The 22573-nt window shown below is 39.1% G+C and overlaps 1 protein-coding gene and 1 pseudogene across 2 annotated transcripts in view; one reads left to right on the top strand and one right to left on the bottom strand.

Moving 5' to 3' along the window:
* Positions 1 to 22573, bottom strand: part of TSC1 (tuberous sclerosis 1) — an 85787-nt gene that overhangs the window by 6882 nt on the left and 56332 nt on the right. Inside the window, exons 8-18 of one of the 2 annotated variants that reach the window (XM_006894412.1) lie at positions 12394 to 12569; positions 11608 to 11720; positions 11057 to 11168; positions 10152 to 10273; positions 7337 to 7406; positions 6601 to 6705; positions 5763 to 6321; positions 3418 to 3461; positions 2687 to 2853; positions 1556 to 1738; positions 75 to 185 (exon numbers count right to left, since the gene is read on the bottom strand). In XM_006894412.1, coding sequence (XP_006894474.1) covers positions 75 to 185; positions 1556 to 1738; positions 2687 to 2853; positions 3418 to 3461; positions 5763 to 6321; positions 6601 to 6705; positions 7337 to 7406; positions 10152 to 10273; positions 11057 to 11168; positions 11608 to 11720; positions 12394 to 12569 — 1762 coding nt within the window. The remainder of the gene's footprint in view (positions 1 to 74; positions 186 to 1555; positions 1739 to 2686; positions 2854 to 3417; positions 3462 to 5762; positions 6322 to 6600; positions 6706 to 7336; positions 7407 to 10151; positions 10274 to 11056; positions 11169 to 11607; positions 11721 to 12393; positions 12570 to 22573) is intronic. The other variant, XM_006894411.1, reaches the window with a different exon arrangement.
* On the top strand, positions 18157 to 19820 carry LOC102848851 (annotated as a pseudogene).

Below are 22573 nucleotides of genomic sequence, written 5' to 3'. Positions count from 1 at the left end.
CACAAGTCAAGTATCCTGTCTGGAGAAAGAATGTCAGCAAGTGAAAATATAGAAAAGTCTGTTTCATCTCTTACCTTTTGAGAAACCTGACTGAGCAGCAGTTCAGTGTGACACACCTTGTTGTTGGCCTTCTTTAACTCTATTCTCAGCTCTGCAATCATATTCCTGCAGTCTTCTAGCTTTGTCTACACAAAGAGACACGCACACTGTCAGGTCGTCATAACTATACCTGGGTGGACATTAACATAATTGATAATGCCTGCTTCCTCAAGAACGCCACTGTGTTTAGTTCATTAAAATCTGACTTTGTTTGCACAACCATGCTCACTGCAGCATTATTCACAGCAAAGAGATGGAAACAACCCAAATGTCTATCAATAGACAAAAAGAAACTATGGTTCATTCTAACAAGGGAGTATATGCAACATTAAAAAACTGTAACACTCCATAAAATGGATAAACCTACAGGACATTAGGCAGACAGAAATAAGTTAGCCACCAAACCACAACTATTATATAAGAGCATTCTTATTTTCTAAAAAAATCTAAAGAAAAGTTTACACACAGAATCACTGCTTGATGCTTTTAAGGATGGCAAGGGAGAAAAACAAGAGATATTGTGAGAAGGGACAGGCAAAATACTATAAATATAAAGCATAATGTATATGAATGACTGAATTAAACATCCGTGTTTTGGAAACTTTCACTGAAATCACAAAAATTTTTAACAATTTGACTTCTTAGTTTTAAAATCAAGTTACTTTGACTTCTGTTTAGTAAGAGAAAAAGGAGCTGGGCTGGGCTGGGCTAGGGGAAATCTTAGATCACTAGTGCCCAATCTGTGCACAAATAGCCCTGGGGTTATATAACAAACTAAGAGATAAGCCTGAAGAAATTTTAAATTTTTCAGGGAAGCACAGTGACATCTGTTGGGCTTTGTGTGAACTACTAACCAGCTGGAGCTAACTTGAGGTTTCAGTATGAGATGTGCTTCATCTGCACAGAGGTCAAACACATCTCTGCAAAGTCATGGTTGTAATAAAAAGCAATAATCATATGAAAATCAATATGAAGCAAGAAATCAGGGTGTCAGTATTTTGATTCTAGGATCTAGAAGCAGTGCAATGTCCAGTATGTATACACACAGTTTTAGTAAGCAACGGCAGCTATCAATATACAATTTTAGAAGTTTCTAAATTAATTTGAAAAATGCAAGAACGTTTATGTCCATTATTTTTTAAAAACTAAGTTGCTACTATATAAATATTCACTAAATTATTTGGATCTACTTAATAAAAGGAAACATTCAGTATTTCTTCTGGTTGAGGTCCACCAAGAAGTATTAATAAGCTACTTGGGGTCCTGTGTATCAAGAAAGCTTGGGCTTCTGTACCCCTAAATAAAATTTACTTGACATAGATGTATCTACCATGATTTTAGAAAGCATTTCATTTTAGATAAGCTGACACGGTAACAAAATATAAGGAAATGTGTCCTCTTCCTATTTGAGTTCATGCCCTCTCTCGGCTGATTTTACCCATGTTCCATTTCATACCTGTAATTCCTGGCTCTGGTTGTAGAATTCTTCCCGGTCATGTTGCAGCTGCTTGATTTGGCTATGGAGCTGGGTAACCACAGTGTCACGCTGCTCCTGAAGTTGACTGTATTTGGTTTGTTCTTTTTGCAAACTAACCTTCCATATTTGGATGTCCTTTTCTTGTAACTTCAGCTGATCTTTCTAGCAGAAATCAAAGAGATCATAATTTTAATTATATTCTAATATAGGCTATGATGCTCATCTTTAACCTGTTACAAACCTTTTTTTACGCACTGCCTTAAATTAACCTGAAATTTCTCACTAAAGTCTCATATTATTTTACTTGGCTTAAGGTCAAGGTTTTCCATATTTCACATGACCAAAGAGATCTCAAGTTATTGAAACTTTTCCTAGGAATCAATTTGTTCTCAATACTTTCAAGTCCTAATAACCAGAATTAGAATAAGACCTCTAAACCAGAGTACAAATTAAGCTAGAAATAATTAAGTAGGGTCTCCCTCAAGCAGCTTATGGTAGTGCAACAATGATGAATGGAAATCCAACTTTTCTGTAAACGTTCATTAAAATATCAATTAAAAAATAATAAAAAGAGAAAAATTTAAAAAAAAAGAAGTTTATGGTAACAACTAACATTTACTGAATATTTATAATGTGAATGACAAGGGCTTTACAGACGTTATTTCTTTTCACCATCACAACTTATAAAGTAGATGCTACTCTTACTGTCCTCATTTTATATAACCAACAGTAACAGTCTTCAAGAGGCTTAGGTCTGACTGGATTGAGAACTAATCATATTGAATTTATTCTAGGCCATGAAATAGCTTTAAGAGAGTTGATTTCACATTTGGAGAAACAAAATAATCTCTTGATCCTTTTATTATCATGTCAGTTACAGTCAATCAATCATCTGTCACCTTCACACCCTTCAAGAGAATTCTGAAGCCTCGCCACTCACATCTTAACATCAGAAGTTAGGGGATCTTCCCTAAAACATCCAAGTGGTAACGAACGTAATTACATCACAACTTGGATCCTGATTCAGCCACTTTTCTGGCAAGTCATCAGACTGGCTCAAAATCAAACCTGAAACACACCTCCCTCCCATTCCCTGTGAAAACATCCTACCATAGCAGCGTTGTGCTCCTCCAGAGCTGCTGCGCGGATCACCTTCCGGAGGAGCCGCCTGTTCCGGAGAGCATGCTGCTGCCTCTTAAAACGCTCATAGAGTAACTGGTTGTGCAGTAAAAGCAGCTGGTTACGGAGGGTGTGGATCTCATCTGAGGGAGGAGAGCCTGATTTTAAAGCAGAGGGAGGTAGCAGAGACGCTTTTACATGTAGTTCCGTTATAGCCCCCTTTCCATTTCTGTTAGCTTAAGAATACTTTAAAAACAAATAACCACTTATATTACAGTAACAGTCATTCAGGGGGGAGGGGCAGCATTTATTACCTCCCTTTATAGAGATGCAAAGAGGTACAAGGTCAGATGATTCTTTAGACCTACAGTACCAGCCCTCCAAACCTCCATCACCTATATATAAGATTCTACTTCCCTTTCTAAAGGGCCTTCCTTCAGCAGTATATTTCTCCCCTAAGAACTCTCTGTAGGTCTTTTCTTGGGAGACGCCTGGCATAAACATCTGCATTTCTCTTCTACTCACAGTACTTGCCACTTTTTATAAATAGGAAATGCTGACTTTGCAACACTTGAGATATTTTTAGTTAAGTGGTACCCTGCTGGTGCAGTACTGAAGGGAGATGTGTTTCCTATGGGGACCCGCCTTCAAGGACAGAAAAAACACACAAAAACAAAGGGGAACCACATGAGCTGGATTTGGAGCTGAAATAACAACTTTACCTCCAAAGTGGGTCCAGTCCACAGACTTGCTGGGTAAAGACAACCTGGGTAAAGAAATTTTGAGTAAGAGAGTTACCTACTTACCTAGTAAAATTTATATGGACTCTTAATTGTCAAGTTTAGAGCATTTCCTTGTTAAAAGCAGTGAGCACTCTGCCAATGGGCAAAGTAGCCTGCTATTATTTGTGACCACCAAAGAGAATAAAGAAACTCTAACATGGAATTTAGAGTACTTAATCAATGTGGCCCACATTTTCTGGTCAGTGCTCCAAAACAGAGTAATGAAGAGAGCTAATGGTTCTGTTGAAACACATAAGAAACTATCACAGTTGAGAAATCATCTCACTCTAGCTTAAGGAAAATCACAGATAGTCTACCTCAGACTATTAGCCTAAATGACATTTACAAAGTTTAAGTATTATTCAACCAAAACCTCCACAGCTGTTGAGTAGATTCTAATTCACAGTGATTCTATAGGGCAGAGTCTACAGAGAACCCACAGGGTCTCCAAAGCTGTAACCATGACAACTGCCACATCCTTCTCCAGTGGAGTGGCTGTTAAGTTCAAACAGCCATGCTTCTGGTTAACAGCCACTGTGCAGGGTCTCACAGTGCAAAGCAGTGTGAGTCCACTGTCAGGGTGTCTCCACTGCACCATCAGGTATCTTTTAAATACTCATTTATTGTCACTAAATCAGAACTGACTCATAGCAGAGCCTCCAGTGGGTTTTAGAGACTATAAATCACATGGATGGAGAATGTTCCTTGTTTTCCTAGTGGATTTGAACCACCAGAGCAGCCCTACCTTTGGGTTAGTAGAAGAACTCCCTATGGACTATGCCATTAGAGTTCCCTTATAGGTCACTATATTCAAGAAAAAGAAAAAATTAAAACTCCCTCAAAATCTGCTTAAGCTTATTGGAGATTGTGAAATAGTGCAGCATAGGGCAAGGTTCAGGTCTATTGTTACAGGACTTGATGGTATCTCAAAACAAAAAAGCCTGTTTAAAACAGCAGGAGACTCAAATTCTAGACTGGTTATCCCTGTGTCTCTTCCCTAAATATACTTTGAAAAACACAACAGCAGAAGCACTGAAGCAGTCAGAAGTTATGGGCAGATTTCTTTCTAGGAAAGGTATGTGCCACTGTAGGGTGTTAAGAGGGTAGTGACTATCCTAAACTTGCACTGGAATGCAAATGACTCAATTTTCTAGCTAACAAGCTATTGTCAAAAATGGAAAAATAGAGCTGGCTTGGCTGCAGCTTCACACGCCTGCTCTACCTGCCACTGAGACGTCCTCCAAGGGGAGACCACAGCTTGTCAGCATGGCTCAAGAGTTTGTGAACAGCAAAACCCATCCAGGGAAGGTAGTTGTGTTCATCAAGCCCACCTGCCCCTACTGCAAGAAGACTCAAAACATCCTCAACCATTTGCCTTTCAAACCAGGGCTCCTGGAATTTGTGGATATCACAGACACCAGTGCCATTCAAGATTATCTGCAGCAGCTTACAGGCGCACGAAAGGTGCCTCGTGTTTTCTTAGGTAATGATTGCATAGGAGGATGCTCTGATCTAGAAAGTCTGCAGCAGAATGGTGAGCTGCAGAAACGTCTAGCTGATTTAGGAGTACTACAGTAATTACAGAGCAGACCCCAGACTGATGTCCCCTTGGGAGCTGGATGGCATCTCATGTGACGACACGTGTGGATGGATTTGGAGCTACATTTTCCCAACCATTGCAATTGTTTATTTAAAATTATAAAAACCAGTGCTAACTGCAAAAAAAAAAAAAGAGTGGTGGAGGATGATATTTGGCAGAAATGACTTTGTTATTTTTTGGATCAATATTAAAAAGTGGACCAACTTTCCCCAAAAAAGAAAAAAAAAAAAAAAAAAAAGGAAAAATAAAACTCTCAGGCAATAATTATAACTATACAAGAAGACATTATTCCTATATTATTTCTATACAAGAAGACGAATATTCCTATATTATTTGAAATATCCTACCCTGATCTTAAAATTTTCAGAGAACAAATATCAGAAACCATCTGAATTTCCTTAGTGAGTGGTGACACAAAACAATCTATGTATGAATCATTTTTAAAGGGAATGGTATTCAAGGAATTATTCCAATTTAGTGGCAGAAGAACAAATTCACATGGAAAAACGACAAACTAGAAGGGAATATGACAAAACAGGATGAGAAATGGGGAAAAAAAAAAAGAAAAATGGTTGCTACTTGATGAAACCATGAAAATGAATTGTTATTCCCATCCTCATACTTTCTCTATTTTATAACAAAACTGGGTCTTTTAATAGAAAGGGAACAGCCTCACAATACTTACTTGTTAAGCTCCTTGGTGTGTGCATCTGCTCCCTGTTGTATTAGTCTATCCAGTACTTCCATTGGGGAGGTAGAGGGCACATAATCTTCCTCTGTGTTTCCTTTTGCTTTTTTTAACAGTTCCCCGGTCTTCTTGTTGACAAAATGATAGGCAGTCTTTGGCAATGCCACCTCAAAAAGATGATCATATGGAGGAAGCTTCCCACTTCCAAACCCCACTCCCCTCTGAGGTGGAATTTTACAAGGGCTAGGTGTGAGGATGTTTGATTCCAAAGAAGTCTGCTGTTCCCTGGTTCCAACAGGGCTTTCATCAGCACCTCCATAGGGCAGGTCTATGGGAGTAAAGGCTTGCTTTGGTGTGTCAGGCCCAGGCTTGTCCAGGGAGGAGTTTAAAGGCTCAGGGTTCACATTAGAGCTTTGTGCACCAGAAGCTGCTGAATGGGTCTTCCGCTGAGAACCTGGGAGACTGTCTCGGTAGAAAGGAGAGTCAAACCCGCCTCGAGGAACCACAGGCTCACGATCTGTTGTAGTGATCTCAGAAAGTTCTTTAGATATTGCAGCTGAGAGAAGGAAAGGAAACAAGAAAAATAATAAATTTATCAAATATTCAATCTGGATAAGGCTAGGTGGTTTGGGTTTGTAGGACGCTATATGCCAATGTCACCCAAAGCATAAATAAAAAGTCCTTTACTTGCATTGGGCCTGGAACAAAACACTCATTTTTCCAATAAGGGAAGAAAATACAAGCAAGACACTAAATCCTAATTTTATGGCAAAATGAGAATTAAATGTACTCATCTTACACCACTTTTACAAGCACAGAATCCTACATACATTACCTTCTTCTTTATCTTTTTCAATACTATCATCTTCAGAGGCCAGAACACCTAAAAACCTTGGAAGATCACTTAAGGTGACAGAACTTTTGCTGCCAGGTGTCTCTTCTAAAGAGGAACAAAGACAACTCAAGTTAAATAAATACACCTGTTAATTGAGAAAAAATTCTGCCCACTGACTAGAAAAGGCTAAATTGACTTTTTCCAGGGGCCAAGATATTAGAAGTACGTCATAACTTTAAAAATCCACTGCTGCTGAATCATTTCTGACTGTGGCTACTGTGTGTGTGCAGAGTAAAAGTGCACTTACTAGGGTTTTCTAGACTGTGACCTTTCATAAGCTGATTGCTAGGCCTTTTTACAGAGGTACTTCTGAATCCCCAATCTTCTAGTTAGTAGTTCAGTGCTCAGTAATTTGTATCATCTAAGGAATTTAACCTAATTAAAGGTATCAAAAAAGTAAGGCCAAGGAAAATAAACCTCAGATTGTTTTCCTAACGTCTCACAGAATTGATAAAACCATATAATTTCATAGATCAAAAACTCGTGTAGGCATTTTACCGCAGTAATTAAAAAGATTTTTTTCTTAGTGTTAGGTTGGCCCTGAAGAATCAATTACTTATTTCACCATATCTAGGTTTTTAAAATTTATTGGCTGCAGAATTTGTTTGTTTCCACTTAACGTTTTACCTACAAGCATATAAAACAGGAGACCAACAAAATCCCACAGAGATTTTACCTATTCCTCTCTCATTGGGTCGATGAAGCTGTCTTTGCAGACACGGCCTTGTAGAATCTGTTCTCTCTTCCTAAAAAGATAAGTATCAATTGCATCATAAGGCAAAATATTTCATACATATACTGTGGTGTAAAAGAAGCCTCTTAAATATTCTAATTTTTTAAATATGTTAAAAAAGAGATTTAATGATTATCGCAGCAATGCTCTGTTCTCAGAATGCCTACGTAATATTAAAAACCATTAAGAACACCAGATGTTTTGGTTTATACAGGTTATATCTAAATGTAGGCTATTCCTGAGGGTGGAGGGACAGCCCAGGAGGGGAAGGCCCTCTATGAGGTGGATTGATTCAGTGACTGGGGTAATAGGGATGGGAGTGTCAGAGACAGTGCACCTGGCACAGGACAGAGCAGAGTTTAGGGCTGTTGTACATAGGGTCGTTATGAGTCACAAGCGACTCGACGGCACATAACAACAACAACAATAACAACAAGACTATTCCTGGATTAAAAGCTAAAATTAAGATGTGTTTAATGTATTTATTAAAGTCACATTAAATAACACATGTTCATATAAATAACATACATTTTATAAAAAATAAATTTTTTTCAAACCAAAATAAATTTAGAGGAGTAAAAACTGACATTGTGCAGATCTCATTTGTATCTGGCTTAACAGAAGAAAGCTGGAGTCTCTTATCTGTTTCCGTATACAAACTATTGCAATATGTTTTCCTGATTCAAGCATATAAAGAAAACCTGACACCCTATCAGTATGTTGTTGTGAAAATTAAGAGTTCGTTAACAGTCTTCAAATAATATTACTGTTCAAATTACCTTCTTTGATGCTTCATTAAAATTCAATAAATGAAAGTTTCTTAAAGGTTAGTGATAATATTTGAAACTCCATCAGTTTTCACTGGATTAAAATTCACCAATCTGCACTTTACAAATTGTAGCCGATGTACTCAAACACACCAATAATGGCACAGAACTGAGTCACTAATGGCACAGAACTGAGTCACATTGTGTTTTATATATCAGGTTGCTAGGAGTTGAAGGTGACTTCACGACATTAACAACAAACATCTTACATTTTGAATACACCTTTTACAGATGTAGTATCCTGTAACATCATACATTGATCATATGGAAAATGCTGGTTCACTAAAGTTGTGTAAATTACACAAATACTGGCACATTTCTTTATAAATCATAAATTATTAACTAAAGTTCCCAAGACTTTCCAATCTCAACAGAAAATTCTTGGGATACGATCAAGCTCACAATCACATACAAGTTTTAATTATCTTAATTTTCACCTACAAGTTGAATTTTCTCATTGGCAACAAATACTATCAGTTGTTTATCTTGCAAAGACAAAAATCACTTCATCATTTCAGCCAAAAATCTAAGTCTGAATAATTTTATTTTGTTAGTTAGTTTGTCTTTCAAATAAAATGGGTATTGCATGAGTGCTTACGATTACTGTTACACTTTATATGCAGTGTAAATGCATACTTACATAAAATATTAAATATATTAAATAATATAATTTAATAAGGCCAATAATTTATACACAGGGATTCCCCCTTCCTCTTTTTTTTTAATTGATATTTTAACAAAGGTTAGAGAAAACTTGGATTTCCATTCATTCACTATTGCACATTTTCCTCCTTACCCCACCCCAGTTCACTTTTCTCCTTAAAGATTCTGTCACTCTTGTACAATTTCCTCCCTCCAAGCCTCCAGTCCACTCTGTTATACATCTCTTATTCTGGATTGTTGTCATGCAAATAATACCTAATCATATATTTCTTTTAGACACTTCTTTCTCTCATCTACTTTAATATAGTGTGCATTATTTATCACCTCTTTTCTTAGTTTCTCCCCAACTTTCATGTCAGTCCTATTTTATAACAGTGACATTATGCAATATTTATCCTTTTTAAATTGAGATATTACACTCAGCATAATTTTCTCCAGGGTTACCCATTTTGTATATTTTGTGAGTTTTGTGTTTTTCTGTGCTGTGTAGTATTCCACTGTATGAATAATATACCACAGCTTCTCTATCCATTCATTTGTTGATGGGCCCTTGGGTTGCTTCCATCTCTTTGTTATTGTGAACAACGTGGCAATAAACATGGTGTGCATATATCTGTTTGGGTGGCAGTTCTGGTTTCTTTAGGGTATATTCCCAGTAGTGTAATTACTGAGTAAAATAGTATCTATTTCCAACTTTCTGAGAAAGCACCATACTGCCTTAGGGAGTGGTTACACCATTTTACACTCCCACAAACAATGAATAAGGGTTCCAATTTCTCCACAATCTCTGCTGCATTTGTTGTGTGCTGCTCTGCTGAACTCTGCTATTGTTACTGGAGTGAGATGATATCTCATAGTTGTTTTGATCTCTCTTCTCTTTTTAAATTAGCAGAACAGACTATAAAACCTAAGACAATAAATACTAAGACAGTATGGTGCCTATCTTGACTCATGCTAAGAAACCAGTCAATTTACCCACCGTCATTTCTGTACTATCAGTGTAAATATTAGTAAAGTAAAAAGGGTTAAAAATAGCTTAATATTTCTATGGAAAAATTTCTGACACTATAAATTTCCTAAAAGACTTTAAAAAAAAATCCCAGTTTTCTGCAGACTACATATTGAGATCTACTGGTCAGCCTATTCTCAATCGTTCTGATTCAAACCCATCACATTTTAGGTAAAAAAAAATCTGGCATAATTAGCTGTTACAAAAAGGCATCAAGCAAATGTTCGGACAGAAGAATAGCATTTGGGCTGGCACCTACCCTCTTGATGGATGTGGCTGTGGCCTGTGGGAGTGAAATGTGCACATAGTCATCTGAGTGACAGAGGGGGGCAGGAGGAGGAGAGGTCGCTGGGGTTCCCAGAGGGGTTCCTTTTCCACCTGCTAAGATATAAGGGCAGAATATATACATAACCTAACCGTTTTAACAATTTTTAGGGGTTTTTTTTCAGCCTGTTACTAATAAAGCTCCTACAGTTAACTTTCTGGGGACCTAGATCAGCAAGGATTTCATTTTAAATATGAAGGTGCACCTGAACCAAAACACAATATGCTCTATTGCTTCATATGCATGGGAAAGCTGGACAATGAGTAAGAAAGACTGAAATATTAATGCTTTTCTAATTGTGAGGGTGGTGAAAAATATTGCCATAGAACAAACAAATCTGTCTTGGAATAAGTGCAGCCAAACTGCTGCTTAAAGGCAATGATGGTGAGAATTAAGGCTCACATACTTTGGATGTGTTACTGGGAGCGTGAGCCGTCTTTAGAAAAGGACATTATGCTTACAAAAGTAGAAAGAAAAATGAAAGAGAGGAAGATCCTCAGGGAGATGAACTGACACAGAGACTACAACAATGGTCTTGAGTGTAACAGACTGTGAGGTGGCAGATGAGGCAGGATCTAGTTCTGTTGCACACAGGCATAGTTGCTGTTAAGTTGGAGCCAACTCTACAACATATGACAGATAAGTTTGTTTTGTTCTTGTTTGTTAGTTTTTAAAAAAAGGTTTATATTACATTTTGTGAAAGTATGAAGTGCTCAAATAGATAAGTAAGGTGTATCTCTACAAGTGGCTCCCAAATTCACTAAAGACCTAAGAGACAGTTGCTTCTATCACAAAAATCAATCCAAGAGCAATCAAACAAATCCAACATACATACATACCAGTTGTACCAAAGACTTTACTGTAAGGGTGTGACAACTCAGGTGGGGCATTTCCAGGAGAAGTTGGAGGAGTGGTCATCCCACAAGTCACAGATGGGCTCCAAAGAGAAGCCTATGAAGTTATTAATATACATTAAATAAAGTACTAAGTCACCACCCCCCCACCGTTCAAACTCATGACTGTCAAGTCGATTCTGATTCACAGCAAATGAAAGGAGCTGAAAACCAAGCTTTAAGTCAGTAGTCTGATGAATACAATGCCACCAGTGCTCTGTCCCAAGTCATCCACAAGGTGGATGTTCACATCCATGAGTATTAGTCCTTCCAACTAAAAAAAGGAATCTAAGAAACTTTATCAGAGACAAATAATCTTTTTCTAAGTCTACCCTACAGAATGAACTCATGTAGTAAAATAATTTATTCTTAATACTGATCATTTGCTACTAACAAATGAGCAATGTGAGCTTTTTCCAATCACATCCTAAGTCCTGAACCACACAGTCAGCTTCCCCACATAGCAAAGAGAGAAGTCACACAGTTTTACATCATACTTGTGGTGGCTCAGTTATCGGCCGTGTTGATGGGGAACTCCGAGTCTGAGGTAGCTGCCCTGGCGTATGTGACGTCAGCCAAGAAGTGGAGTAAGGGGTGGAAGCAGCACTCCCTAAAATAAAGGGCGAGAACACACTACATTAATGCATGATTTTAGATCGCTTTGATAAGAAATCAGTGCTCTTTAGATCATTAATAATATTGAATTATTTATATTTAACATGTCTAAGTGCCTTCCTGAACAAATAAACAATATTAAAAAGGTTTTTGAAATAAAGTTCAGTAATATTTGATTTCTCATTAAACATAATCTGAAACATAACATCAATAGGTGCTGCCTATGAATAAAGCTTAAATTTTAAACTGAAAATGAATCAAATTCTAAATTTCCCTGATTCACTAGAACTCTGGCAATCCTACAGACAGATACTGCATTTGGTAAATGAAAAGATTCCTTTATGAGTTAGGGCCAATATGTCAAATACTTGAGTTCATTCTTTTCTCTTAATGTGTTGAAGACACATTTTCAAAGTCTGTTGGCCTTATTATCAGGTAGGAAATCAAGAGTATGGTACTCATAATTTGGAATTCTTTCCAACACCAGAAATAGAGTTAACTAGGGAAAAATGGTGGCAAGATAAAACTGTTAATATTTGGAAAATTATGTGCAGACCTGAGCTAAGTCTTACTCTAGGAAAGGAAAATAAAGCCAATAATTAAAACAACAAAAAAAATTGTCCAGAGACAAAGTTGTAAAGCAGATAAGTACCAAAGTGACTTTTTACCATAGCTATTCTGTGTGTCAACATAAGGGCTGGCGGTGACATCAGCTGAATGATGAGGAAAGTGTGCAGAGATTTGGTGAGACACAGAATAGCCATCTTCATAGGAGGCTTCTGTAGGGTCCAGAGAGATTTTGGCACACTCTATTACAACATCATGAGTTTCTAATGTCTTCCACCTACAGAAGCAATGAAAATCAAGAAATGCAAGTTTTATTCATTCAATCAAATACTTAATGAGGATCAACTGAGTGTCAGCCCTTAAGGAAGCTTAACAGTGAGCAAGGCAGAGTCACCACGGCCCAATTATTAAACAGTCCTAGTATATAAAGAAGGAACTCTTGTGGATTAGTGGTAAGGAGCTGCATTGTCAATCCAAAGGCACAAAGTTCAAATCCCCAAGTTAGTTGCTCCTTAGGAGAAAGATTGGCAATCTATCTCTTTCCATAAAACTTACTGTATCTGAAAACCCACTAGAACATCAGCTATGAGTTGATTCCAACTTGGTGGTAGACAACAACAGTATATTAAAAAAATAACTTTTCCTATTACATAGCTATAGGTTATATCTGAAACAGACTGCATCAAGTTATATGGAACTATAATAAAAATTTCTTCAGTAAAAATTGATACATAGGGGAGTCCAGGTGGCCTAGTGGCAAGAAGCTGCAACTACAGTTCCAGAGGTGCGCGGTTCGAATACACCAGATGCTCTGCCGGGGAAGGAGGGGCAATCTCCTCCTGTACCAGTCAGATCTGATTTGACGGTACACGCACACAAAAATAATAAAATAAAAAAAAAAAAAATTAAAAAAAAATTGATACATAGCCTCAAAATGGAATATAAACTACACATAACAACCCCCAAGAAAATACTTTTCCATGGAGCAATAATAACCAAATAAGGAGATTTGGAAACTGTCAGGTAGTTGAATGCTGACTCAAGGTCTTCTATCAAAGATTCAGAGTTCTAATTCATCACTAGCCCAGAAATAGTGCTAAAACACTCAAACCTAGTTCTCTATTCCCCCCCCCCCCAATAGTTTAAGATTTATCTAAAGATTTCTGTAATATGGTCCACAACTCCACTTCTAAGAATGTATGTCATGGACGAGACATACACTAAGATAAGGCATTCTGGTGCCTTGGTGGTAAGAAGCTCTTCTGCAATCCCCAAAAGCACACAGTTCAATTCAACCAGCTAATCTTTGTAGAAGGATGGGCAATCTCCTCGTGTGGGATTTACTGTTTCTGAAAACTCATCGAAGGATTAGCTTTGGGTCATTTACAACTCAAAGGCACACAACCAGAAACACAACAGTGTATATCACAGCAGAGCTTAAGATCAGAAAGAAGAGAGCCCACTTTGAGTTGGCAGGGCAACTCCCTATCATGCTTCCAAACCATTAAATTACATGAAAGCTCAGGATATTTTTCTTACATGATAAAAGGATATTTAAAAAAAAAAATCAGACATACCCAAAAGCAGACAGAGAGCAAAGGCAAATACTCTGAATCTACCCATGGCTCTACGGGAGAAGACAGGCAATCTCCTCCCATGCAATTTACAGCTTCTGAAAGGAACCCGAGGGTCAGCTATGGGTCAAAGTTCCAAGTTCATGGCAGTAAGAGAGTGAAGTTGTGATATTTATGTTTTTCTTTCTGTTCTTGATTACTTTTCATCTAAGTAATACAGCACTAAGATATGCTTGCTCAAGTATAACCTTTCTTTTAGACAGTATACTTTCCATATTTTTAAGTAATTAGTAACCACAGAGAATTTTATCTTCATGTTCCATAGTTTACAGAGAAAACCAAAACTATACTAACAGCACTACATGGTTTCAGGGTAAAAATAAATGCCTCATCCTATGTAACTGTTCTAGAATGCTTATAATTTTCAGATGTTGAAATGGGGTATTGAGGCATGGAGAAAATATAAGGTCACTTCCCTAGCAGAAACTCTTCATTTCGGTTTACTGCTTCTGTAACTAGCAGGTTTGTTCCACCTGTGGTCATTTTGCTAATGGTGACAGCTGCTTTTTTTTAAACTTAATTTCACTTTATTTCTTACACAAAATCTATTATGCAGTGGCCACAGCTGGAGCCTGGGTCCTCTACACGGAAATCTGGTGTGAGTCTTTACAGGATGGTCAGTGAATTCCGGGTAGGGAGACTTGAACACAGTCTCTTTCCAGAGGTTGGGGAATCAAGAAGCTGTAGGTCTTGGAGAGGGCATCAAAGGTGATGACCCTGGTGAAGTTGCCGAGGGTAGATGTACAGCCCCTGGCTGAGATGCAGCCGTCATCAATTCCAGCCATCAGCAGCAGCTTCTTGGGTACAAGGACCAAGACAATTAGGGTGCAGGGATCAGACACACCAACATACAGCCACAGTGCCCAGTCACCTTGCAGGGAACAATGTGAGGCTTGCCAATTTTGTTCCCCCAGTAGCCACACCACATACGGACAATGGAGAGCTTGGCCAGGATAATGGCCCCATGGATGACAGTAGCTACCTCCTTGGAGCACTAGATGCCCAAGTCAACATGGCCATTAAGCCTCCAATGGCGACAAAGGCCTATAGGGATGGATAGGTGGATGATGACCAGAAAATGAGATGCCCAGCATCAGCGCCTACTAAGCAAGATCTGTAATGCCCTTTCAGGAAAGAGGACATAGCAAGGCCTCTCCAAGGCCCAGAGCAGGCCTCTTCTCTCTCCCCCCATTATGAAAGCCACATGTGTTAAGGCAGGTATGACTCTGCAGGACAGCTGCCTCTTTACACATTTTCCTTATGACTAAAAACTGACTGACTGAGAGCAACAGTCAGAAAGCATATGTACACATAAGAAGATTGATTTCAGAGAAGAAAATGAGGATCACAATAAAAGAATGCATTCAGATTTGTAAATTTTAACCAAAGTAGGGTAAAGACAACATTTCACTGATTCTTAAATGGACTGTTTATATTTTAATCTCTCTGAATAAGTTGCATGTTAATTTATCTGGCATTTTTTCTTTCCCAGAAGTACATAAAATATCAGGACATTAGATAGTCAATGATATTTTAGATTCATTTAAAAAGGAGTAGTACAGGAGGAGACTGTTCCTCCTTCTCCAGCACAGCATCTGGTGGATTTGAACTGCGCACCTCTGGGATTGCAGTGCAGCTTCTTGCTACTAGGCCACCAGAGCTCGCTGTGGCCTATGTTCTTAAATGTCTTGACTTATGAATTCCATATGTCATTGATTAACTTCCCATTACTGGTCAGGATTTAGGTCACCTTTATATATGCTTTTCCTTCCTTACAATTGTATTGTTTCAAAATAAGCATATCACTTTTTTAGGGGGGAGGATTTTCTTTTCTTTTTTTTTTTTAAATTTTATTATTTGTGTGTGTGCGTGTATGTACTGTCAAATCAGATCTGACTGGTACAGGAGGAGATTGTCCCTCCTTCCCCGGCAGAGCATCTGGTGGATTCGAACCGTGCACCTCTGGGATTGCAATGCAGCTTCTTGCCACTAGGCCACCAGAGCTCCCCTAAGGGGGAGGATTTTCAATAATTAATTATTACAGTGTAAGTACCATTCACAACTGTGTCAAAAAATGTATTATAGTTTCCTTTCTTATTTGACTTAATCTATTCTGGAGTTAAAAACGATTTCTTTTTTGTTGTTGTTGTTGGTGTGTAGGGAAGGAAGAGGTGTTTTCTTGGTTTTTTCCTACTTATATCACTAATTCTAAATTCTAAGCATTCTAAAAGAAAATGCCTTGATAAAATTTTATGTAGTAAAACGCAAACACTACCAAGAATGTTCCCTTCTTCCTGAAGAGCTGCCTCTGGCATACCCTTCTCCAACTTTAGTCTGGAGTGCTTGCTCTCTAGCATGGCAGCACAACTGGACTACTTCTGAGTCAGGTCCCTAGTTTCCTCAAGAATGCCTTTTCCCAGATTCTTGTTTATACTTATTTTGGTGGAACACAAACTCCAAGGGCTAACTAAGGAAGGGTGTATGGGAGGTAAATTTGAGGGAGTTCTGGTGGCCCAGTGGTAAGAATTTGCAGTGCAATTCTGAAGTTACATGGTTCTAATACACCAGCTGCTCTGTGGGAGAAGGATCAGCAATCTCCTCCTGTTCAATTACTGCCCCTGAAAACTCTCTGGAGGGTTAGCTATGGGTCAGTTCTGACTCAAGTGTACACAACATGATGTATGAAAATGCCTACAATTTGGCTGAACTCACCAGCTGCTCTGCAGGAGAAATATATCAGGCTGCTTCTGAAAAGATTTATAGCCTAACTCTACAAGGTAGCTCTCTCTCTGCTATGACTATTTCTTCCTCACCTGCAGCCCTCTGTACCCACCAGTGGCAGCCAGCATACCACAATAGAGATCAGAAGATTCTTTTCTAAGAAATCTAACCATCTCAAAAAAAAAGTGATATAAATATCTTTCACAAATGTCTGGATCTATAATGAATTTCAAAGTCAACAAATCCTACTCTTGTGATGGAATTTTGTCTTCCCATTTAAACACTAGCAGATCACCACAGCTAAGGAAAGCCTAAAGATAAAAGAACAAATTGGGGACAAAATAAGCAGGGAAAACAAAACAATCATTAAATAACTGCATCCATGAATCAAAAACAGACTACTACTATTCAATCTATATGCTCAACAATTAGAGAAGCTGGACTATATGAATATGAATGTAACATGAGGATTGGAGGAATACTTATTATCAACAGCCTGTATCATACAGATAATGAAGACTTGAAGCAGATAATAAAGATAATCAAAGATTACAGTCTTCAATATAGATTATACCTCAAAAATCAAGAAAATAAAAGTCTTCATAATTGGACCAAAAGACATCATCATGATAGATGGAGAAAAGACTGAAGTTGTCAAAAATTTCAGTTTTACTTAGATTCACAATCAACACCCAAGGGAGTAGCAGTCAAAAAATCAAAATATGTGTTGCATCCATTGTCTGAAACCCACTGTCAAGGACCTCTCAAAAGTACTAAAGAGTAAGGAAGGCAGTTTAAAGACTAATGTGAACCTGACCCAAGCCATGGTATTATTCAACTGCTTCATATGTATGTGAAAAGTGGGCAACGACTAAGAAAAACTGGTACCTTTGAATTTTGATACTGGCAAACAGTATCAAATATACCATGGACGGCCAAAAGAACATGTCTGACTTGGAGGATGTGCTCCCACTGTGCCTCTTAGAGGCAAAGATGGTGAAATTTTGTCTCACTGTCAGAAGGCACCCAGTCCTCAGAAGAAGACTTCATGCTGGGAAAGGCAGAGGGCTGAGAAAGAGAGGACCACCTCTCAATGAAACGGACTGAAAGAATGACAGAAACAATGAGCTTAAGAATGGTGATTGTATAGGGAGCTCTGGTGACCTAGTGGCAAGAAGTTGAGCTGCAATCCCGAAGGCACACAGCTTGAATCCACCAGATGCTCTGCTGGAGAAAAAGGGGCAATCTCCTCCTGTGCCAGTCAGATCTGATTCTACAGTACACAATAAGAGGGGGAGGGGCGCGGAAATGGTGATTATGAAGCTGGTGCAAGATAGGGCAAGGTTTCAATCTGCTGTTCTTAGAATAATTGTGAATCATAGCTTATTTGAATGCACCTAACAACAACAACATAAAAAGAGAACAAATATCTAAAAAGACATTAAAAACATAATTGTGATTTCAATCTATTCACTCCTGCAGAGGGCAGCACCAAACCAGTCTGTCGCCATGGCACCCACTATCTAGACCCAGGCCCAGCAAGAGGACGGCCATAGGTAGGTGCCACAGGTAGTTTCCCAGCCCAATTCCCACCAGACTCTGCCTGAAAAGCCTGGAGTTGTCTGCTGAGTCAAGTACTGCAATAGCCTTCCTGACATTCCCTTGGATTCCAAGTTTATCACCTACCTTTTTGATCAGAACCGGTTTGCCTAGTACAAAGCGACTTCCTTAGAGAAACAGCACAACATGACTTACTGACCAAGCCAGATCTGGGGGTGACCAATGACCTCATCATCCCTGTCATATACTGCATTGACCCCAATGTTCCCGTAGATCTGGCTGATGAGAAATTTTTGGAAGTAGAGATTCAGGCTCCTACAAGCTCTAAGAGATCCCAGCAGCATGGTGCCTTTGATGTGGAAGACTCAATACACTTCCACCAAGTTCAACCGTTACGGCATCTCCAAGAAGCTGGAGGTGAAAATTGGAGTTTCTGTGAAACAGCAATTCACTGCGGATGAAATATATAAAGACAGGGATAGCCAGATCACAGCCATTGAGAAGACATTTGAGGATGCCCAGAAGTCAATCTCTCAGCATTACAGCAAGCCACGAGTGACACCAGTGCAGGTTATGTCTGTCTTCCCAGACTTTAAGACGAGGATCAACCCATATGCCCAGGTCATCTTTGACTCAGCCCCAGCCCCAAAGAACACAAGTGAGTGTGTAGCTGCACTGGAGATGATGCTTCAGGCTATGATCAGGGACATGATGGACGAGGAAAGAAATCAGTTTGTGGCCTACTTTTTGCCTGTAGAAGAGACACTGAAGAAACAAAAGAGGGATCAGGAGGAGGAGATGGACTATACACCAGATGATGTGTATGACTACAAGACTGCTCAGGAGGACAAATGGAACGTGAAGAACAAGGCTAGCAAGGGTTATGAAGAAAACTACTTCTTCATCTTCCGAGAGGGTGATGGAGTTCGCTACAATGAACTGGAGACAAGGGTCTGCCTCAGTAAGTGTCGGGCCAATGCTGGAGTTCTGTCTGGTACCAATGCTCCCTTGTGGTCAAACACTGGGACACGAATGAGAAGGACCAAGAAGCTCAGGAGGCATGAAAGGCCCAGCTGGAGAACCATGAGCCTGAGGAAGAGGAGGAGGAAGAGATGGGAAGTAGAAGAGAAGGAAGCTGGGGGCTCAGAAATGAGAGTGAGAGAAAGGCAGCAGCAGTAAGAAAGAGGGCAGCGAAGATGAGAGCTCAGGCAGTGAGAGCGAAGGGGAAGATGATGACAGGAATGAGGCAAGTGACAAGAGTGGCAGTGGTGAAAAATGAGAGCAGTGAGGATGAGGCCCGGGCTGCCTGACATGAGAAGGAGATGTTTGGTAGTGATTCTGATTCGGAGGACGATGCTGACTCTGAAGACTCAGGACGGGCCTGTCACAGTGACAACGATTCAGACAGTGGCAGTGAAGTGGGTGGCCAGTGGAGTGGGAGCCGCAGTGCCAGTCCTTACCCCAATGGCAGTAAGCACCCAACTCAGGAGAATGGCAGTGAAGCTGCACCTTCAGATTCCAGTGAAGCTGACAGTGACAAAGACTCCAAGGCTCCCAGAGCTGGCACAGACACTGCTGTTATCAGCAGGAAGGTGATCGTTTTGTTCTCCTAACCCCAAACTTCTGCTCTTAATAAAGAAAACTTTCAGCCCCTCAAAAAACTCCAAACCACATAATTATAGAAATGAAGAATATAATAAAAGGAATGAAAGCTAAAGATAGGAAAATTTTCCAAAAAGTTAAAGAAAAGAAAGAGGAGAGAAAAGTGGAGACTCAGTCAAGGATGCTTCAATTGGAATACCACGAGTTCTTAAAAATACAGACAATGGAGAGAAGGGAATCAGGAATAATCAAAGATATTTCTTAGAACTGAATGGCCAGGTTGAAAGGCAGGTTACACAATAAATGAGAATAGACTTACACCAAAGTATTTCACTAAGAAGTTTAAGAATATTGTAGAAACAAAGGCAGTGTCAGTTTCCACAGGGGGTAAAAAAATTTAGAAAATAACAACAAATGGAGATGGTCAGCAATCAGAGTATCAGCACTCTGGTGGCATAGGCCTTAGTAAGCTGTGCTGCTGACCTAGAAACTAGAATGGTTGTAGACTTCAACAGTAGTAACACAGGTAGCAAAATGGCAATTAAATAATGTCTTCAAATTATTAAATAAGTATTCCTAACTTAGAAAATAAATGATAGAAGAAGGAAAGGTTTAAGTTGCAACAATTTTGTTTTACTTGGATCCATAATCAACACACATGAGAGCAGCAGTCAAGAAATCAAAGATGTGTTAAGGTGGGGAAATCAGCTATCAGGGACCTCTCCAAAGTCCTACAGATCAAGAACGTCAGTTCCAAAACTAAGGTGTGCCTGATCCAAACCATGATATTTTCAATTGCTTTTTATACGTCTGAAAGTTGGACGATGACTATGAAGACTGAAGAACTAATGCCTTTGACTTATGGTAATGGTAGAAGTATTGAGTATACTATATAAACTGTCAAATGAACAAACAAATTTGTCTCAAAGAAAGTGAAACCAAAGTGATTCTTAGTGGCAAGGATGGTGAAACTCTGTCGCACTTATTTTGGGTGCATTTTCAGGAGGATCTAGTCCATAAAGAGAGACATAATGCTGGGAAAAGCAGAAGGTCTGTGAAAGATAGGAAACTCTCATGGAGATTGACACAGCAACTACCACAAAAGACTTCAGCATGACAAGAGATCATGAGAATGGTGCAGGAGAGAGTAAAGTTCAGATTTGTTGTTCATCTATAAATTTAAGGAGACTTTACGGCACCTGACAACACAAATCTAGAAGTCTAAATTCAGACAAACAATTGCATCTTTTTCAAAAAAATTATTAAAGAATATACACTATCAAAACAAGAGTAATCCAAGGAGGCAAAATGAAATAAAAGAAATTATAAATTCTATACAAGTGAGATGCAAAGTGAAGCTGTATATGACAACAGCATTAATAGGCAACAGTCCATATCAGAAAAAAGCTATAGCACCACAACAAGATAAAGGTAAATAATCCAACTGAAAAATGGGCACAGGATATGAACAACAGGTCTCTGTGAGTTGGAATCAACTCCATGGCAGTGGGTTATAAATTTTATTTCATTTTTAACTTTATCCCTTAGCTCATGACCCCTTCCTCTGACTTTGAAGCTCCTCACTCACGTTTGCTTCCATTGTTCTATTTCCTTTTTTGCCTTCTCCCTTTGGGCCCACCTGGATAATCTGGGCTACTCTTCCCATCACAAAGTCCTTAATCACTGGAAGGCTGAGTAGTGATCTCTGAAGATATCCATGAGCTCTGGGTGTCCACAGGGAGTTGTGCTGCTAACTCAAAGGTGATGCCTGTCTGGTGGTTCAAAGCCACCAGTGACTCTGTGGGGGTCCTTGAACCTGTGAATGTTACCTTATGCAGTAAAAGGAATTTTGCAGGTGTGGTTATACTGAGATGCTGGGATTATCCTGGATCATCCTGTTGTTAAGTGTCGTTCAGTTGCTTGTGACTCATAGTGACCCTATGTACAACAGCTCTGAACCCTGCTCTATCCTGAGCCAACCTCATCATCTTTGACACATTCATCCCCATTACCCTAGTCACTGAGTCAATCTATCTCATCCAGTGTCTTCCTCTCTTGTTCTGTGCCCCACCCTCCCAAACATGAGCTTCAAAGTCCTTGCCTCAAGGAGCAGCCTGGTTTCACCCTCGCCAGGATGAACCTGTTTGTTCTAGCAGTCCATGGTATATTCAATATTCTTCTCCAGCACCACAGATCAAAGGCATCAATTCTCCTTCTATTATCCCTTGTCATTGTCTGGCTTTCTGATGCATAGCAAGTGACTGCAAAGACTGTGACCTACATCAGGCACACCTTAGTCTCCAGACTAACATAATTTCTCTTCATTACTATGTATGGTAAGGTCCCTGATAGCAGATTTTTCCAGTGCAATTCATCTACTAGTAGATCCTAAATGTAATCTCAAGTGTCTTTAAAAAGGGATACTACACCACAAGATAAAGGTAAATAATCCAATTGAAAAATGGGCACAGGATATGAACAACAGATACTTCACCAAAGAAGACATTCAGATGGCTAACAAACACATGAAGAAATGTCCAAAATCCTTAGCTCTAAGAGAGATGCAAATCAAAACAACTATGAGATATCATCTAATGCCAGTAAGAATAGCAAAATGTAACAGAACAGCAAGCAACAAATGCTGGCGAGGTTGTGGAGAAACTAGCACCCTTCTTCACTGTTGGTGGAAGTGTAAAATGGTGCAACCACTGTGGAAGGTGGTATGGTGCTTTCTCAAAAAGTTGCAAATAGAGATACCATTTGA

This window comes from Elephantulus edwardii, unplaced genomic scaffold (genome assembly GCF_000299155.1).
Source record: "Elephantulus edwardii isolate Elephantulus edwardi_28Jun2011 unplaced genomic scaffold, EleEdw1.0 scaffold00141, whole genome shotgun sequence".
Taxonomy (NCBI): Eukaryota; Metazoa; Chordata; class Mammalia; order Macroscelidea; family Macroscelididae; genus Elephantulus; species Elephantulus edwardii.
The sequence above is the reverse complement of the archived record's forward strand: the minus strand, read 5'-3'. Positions and strand labels throughout refer to the sequence as shown.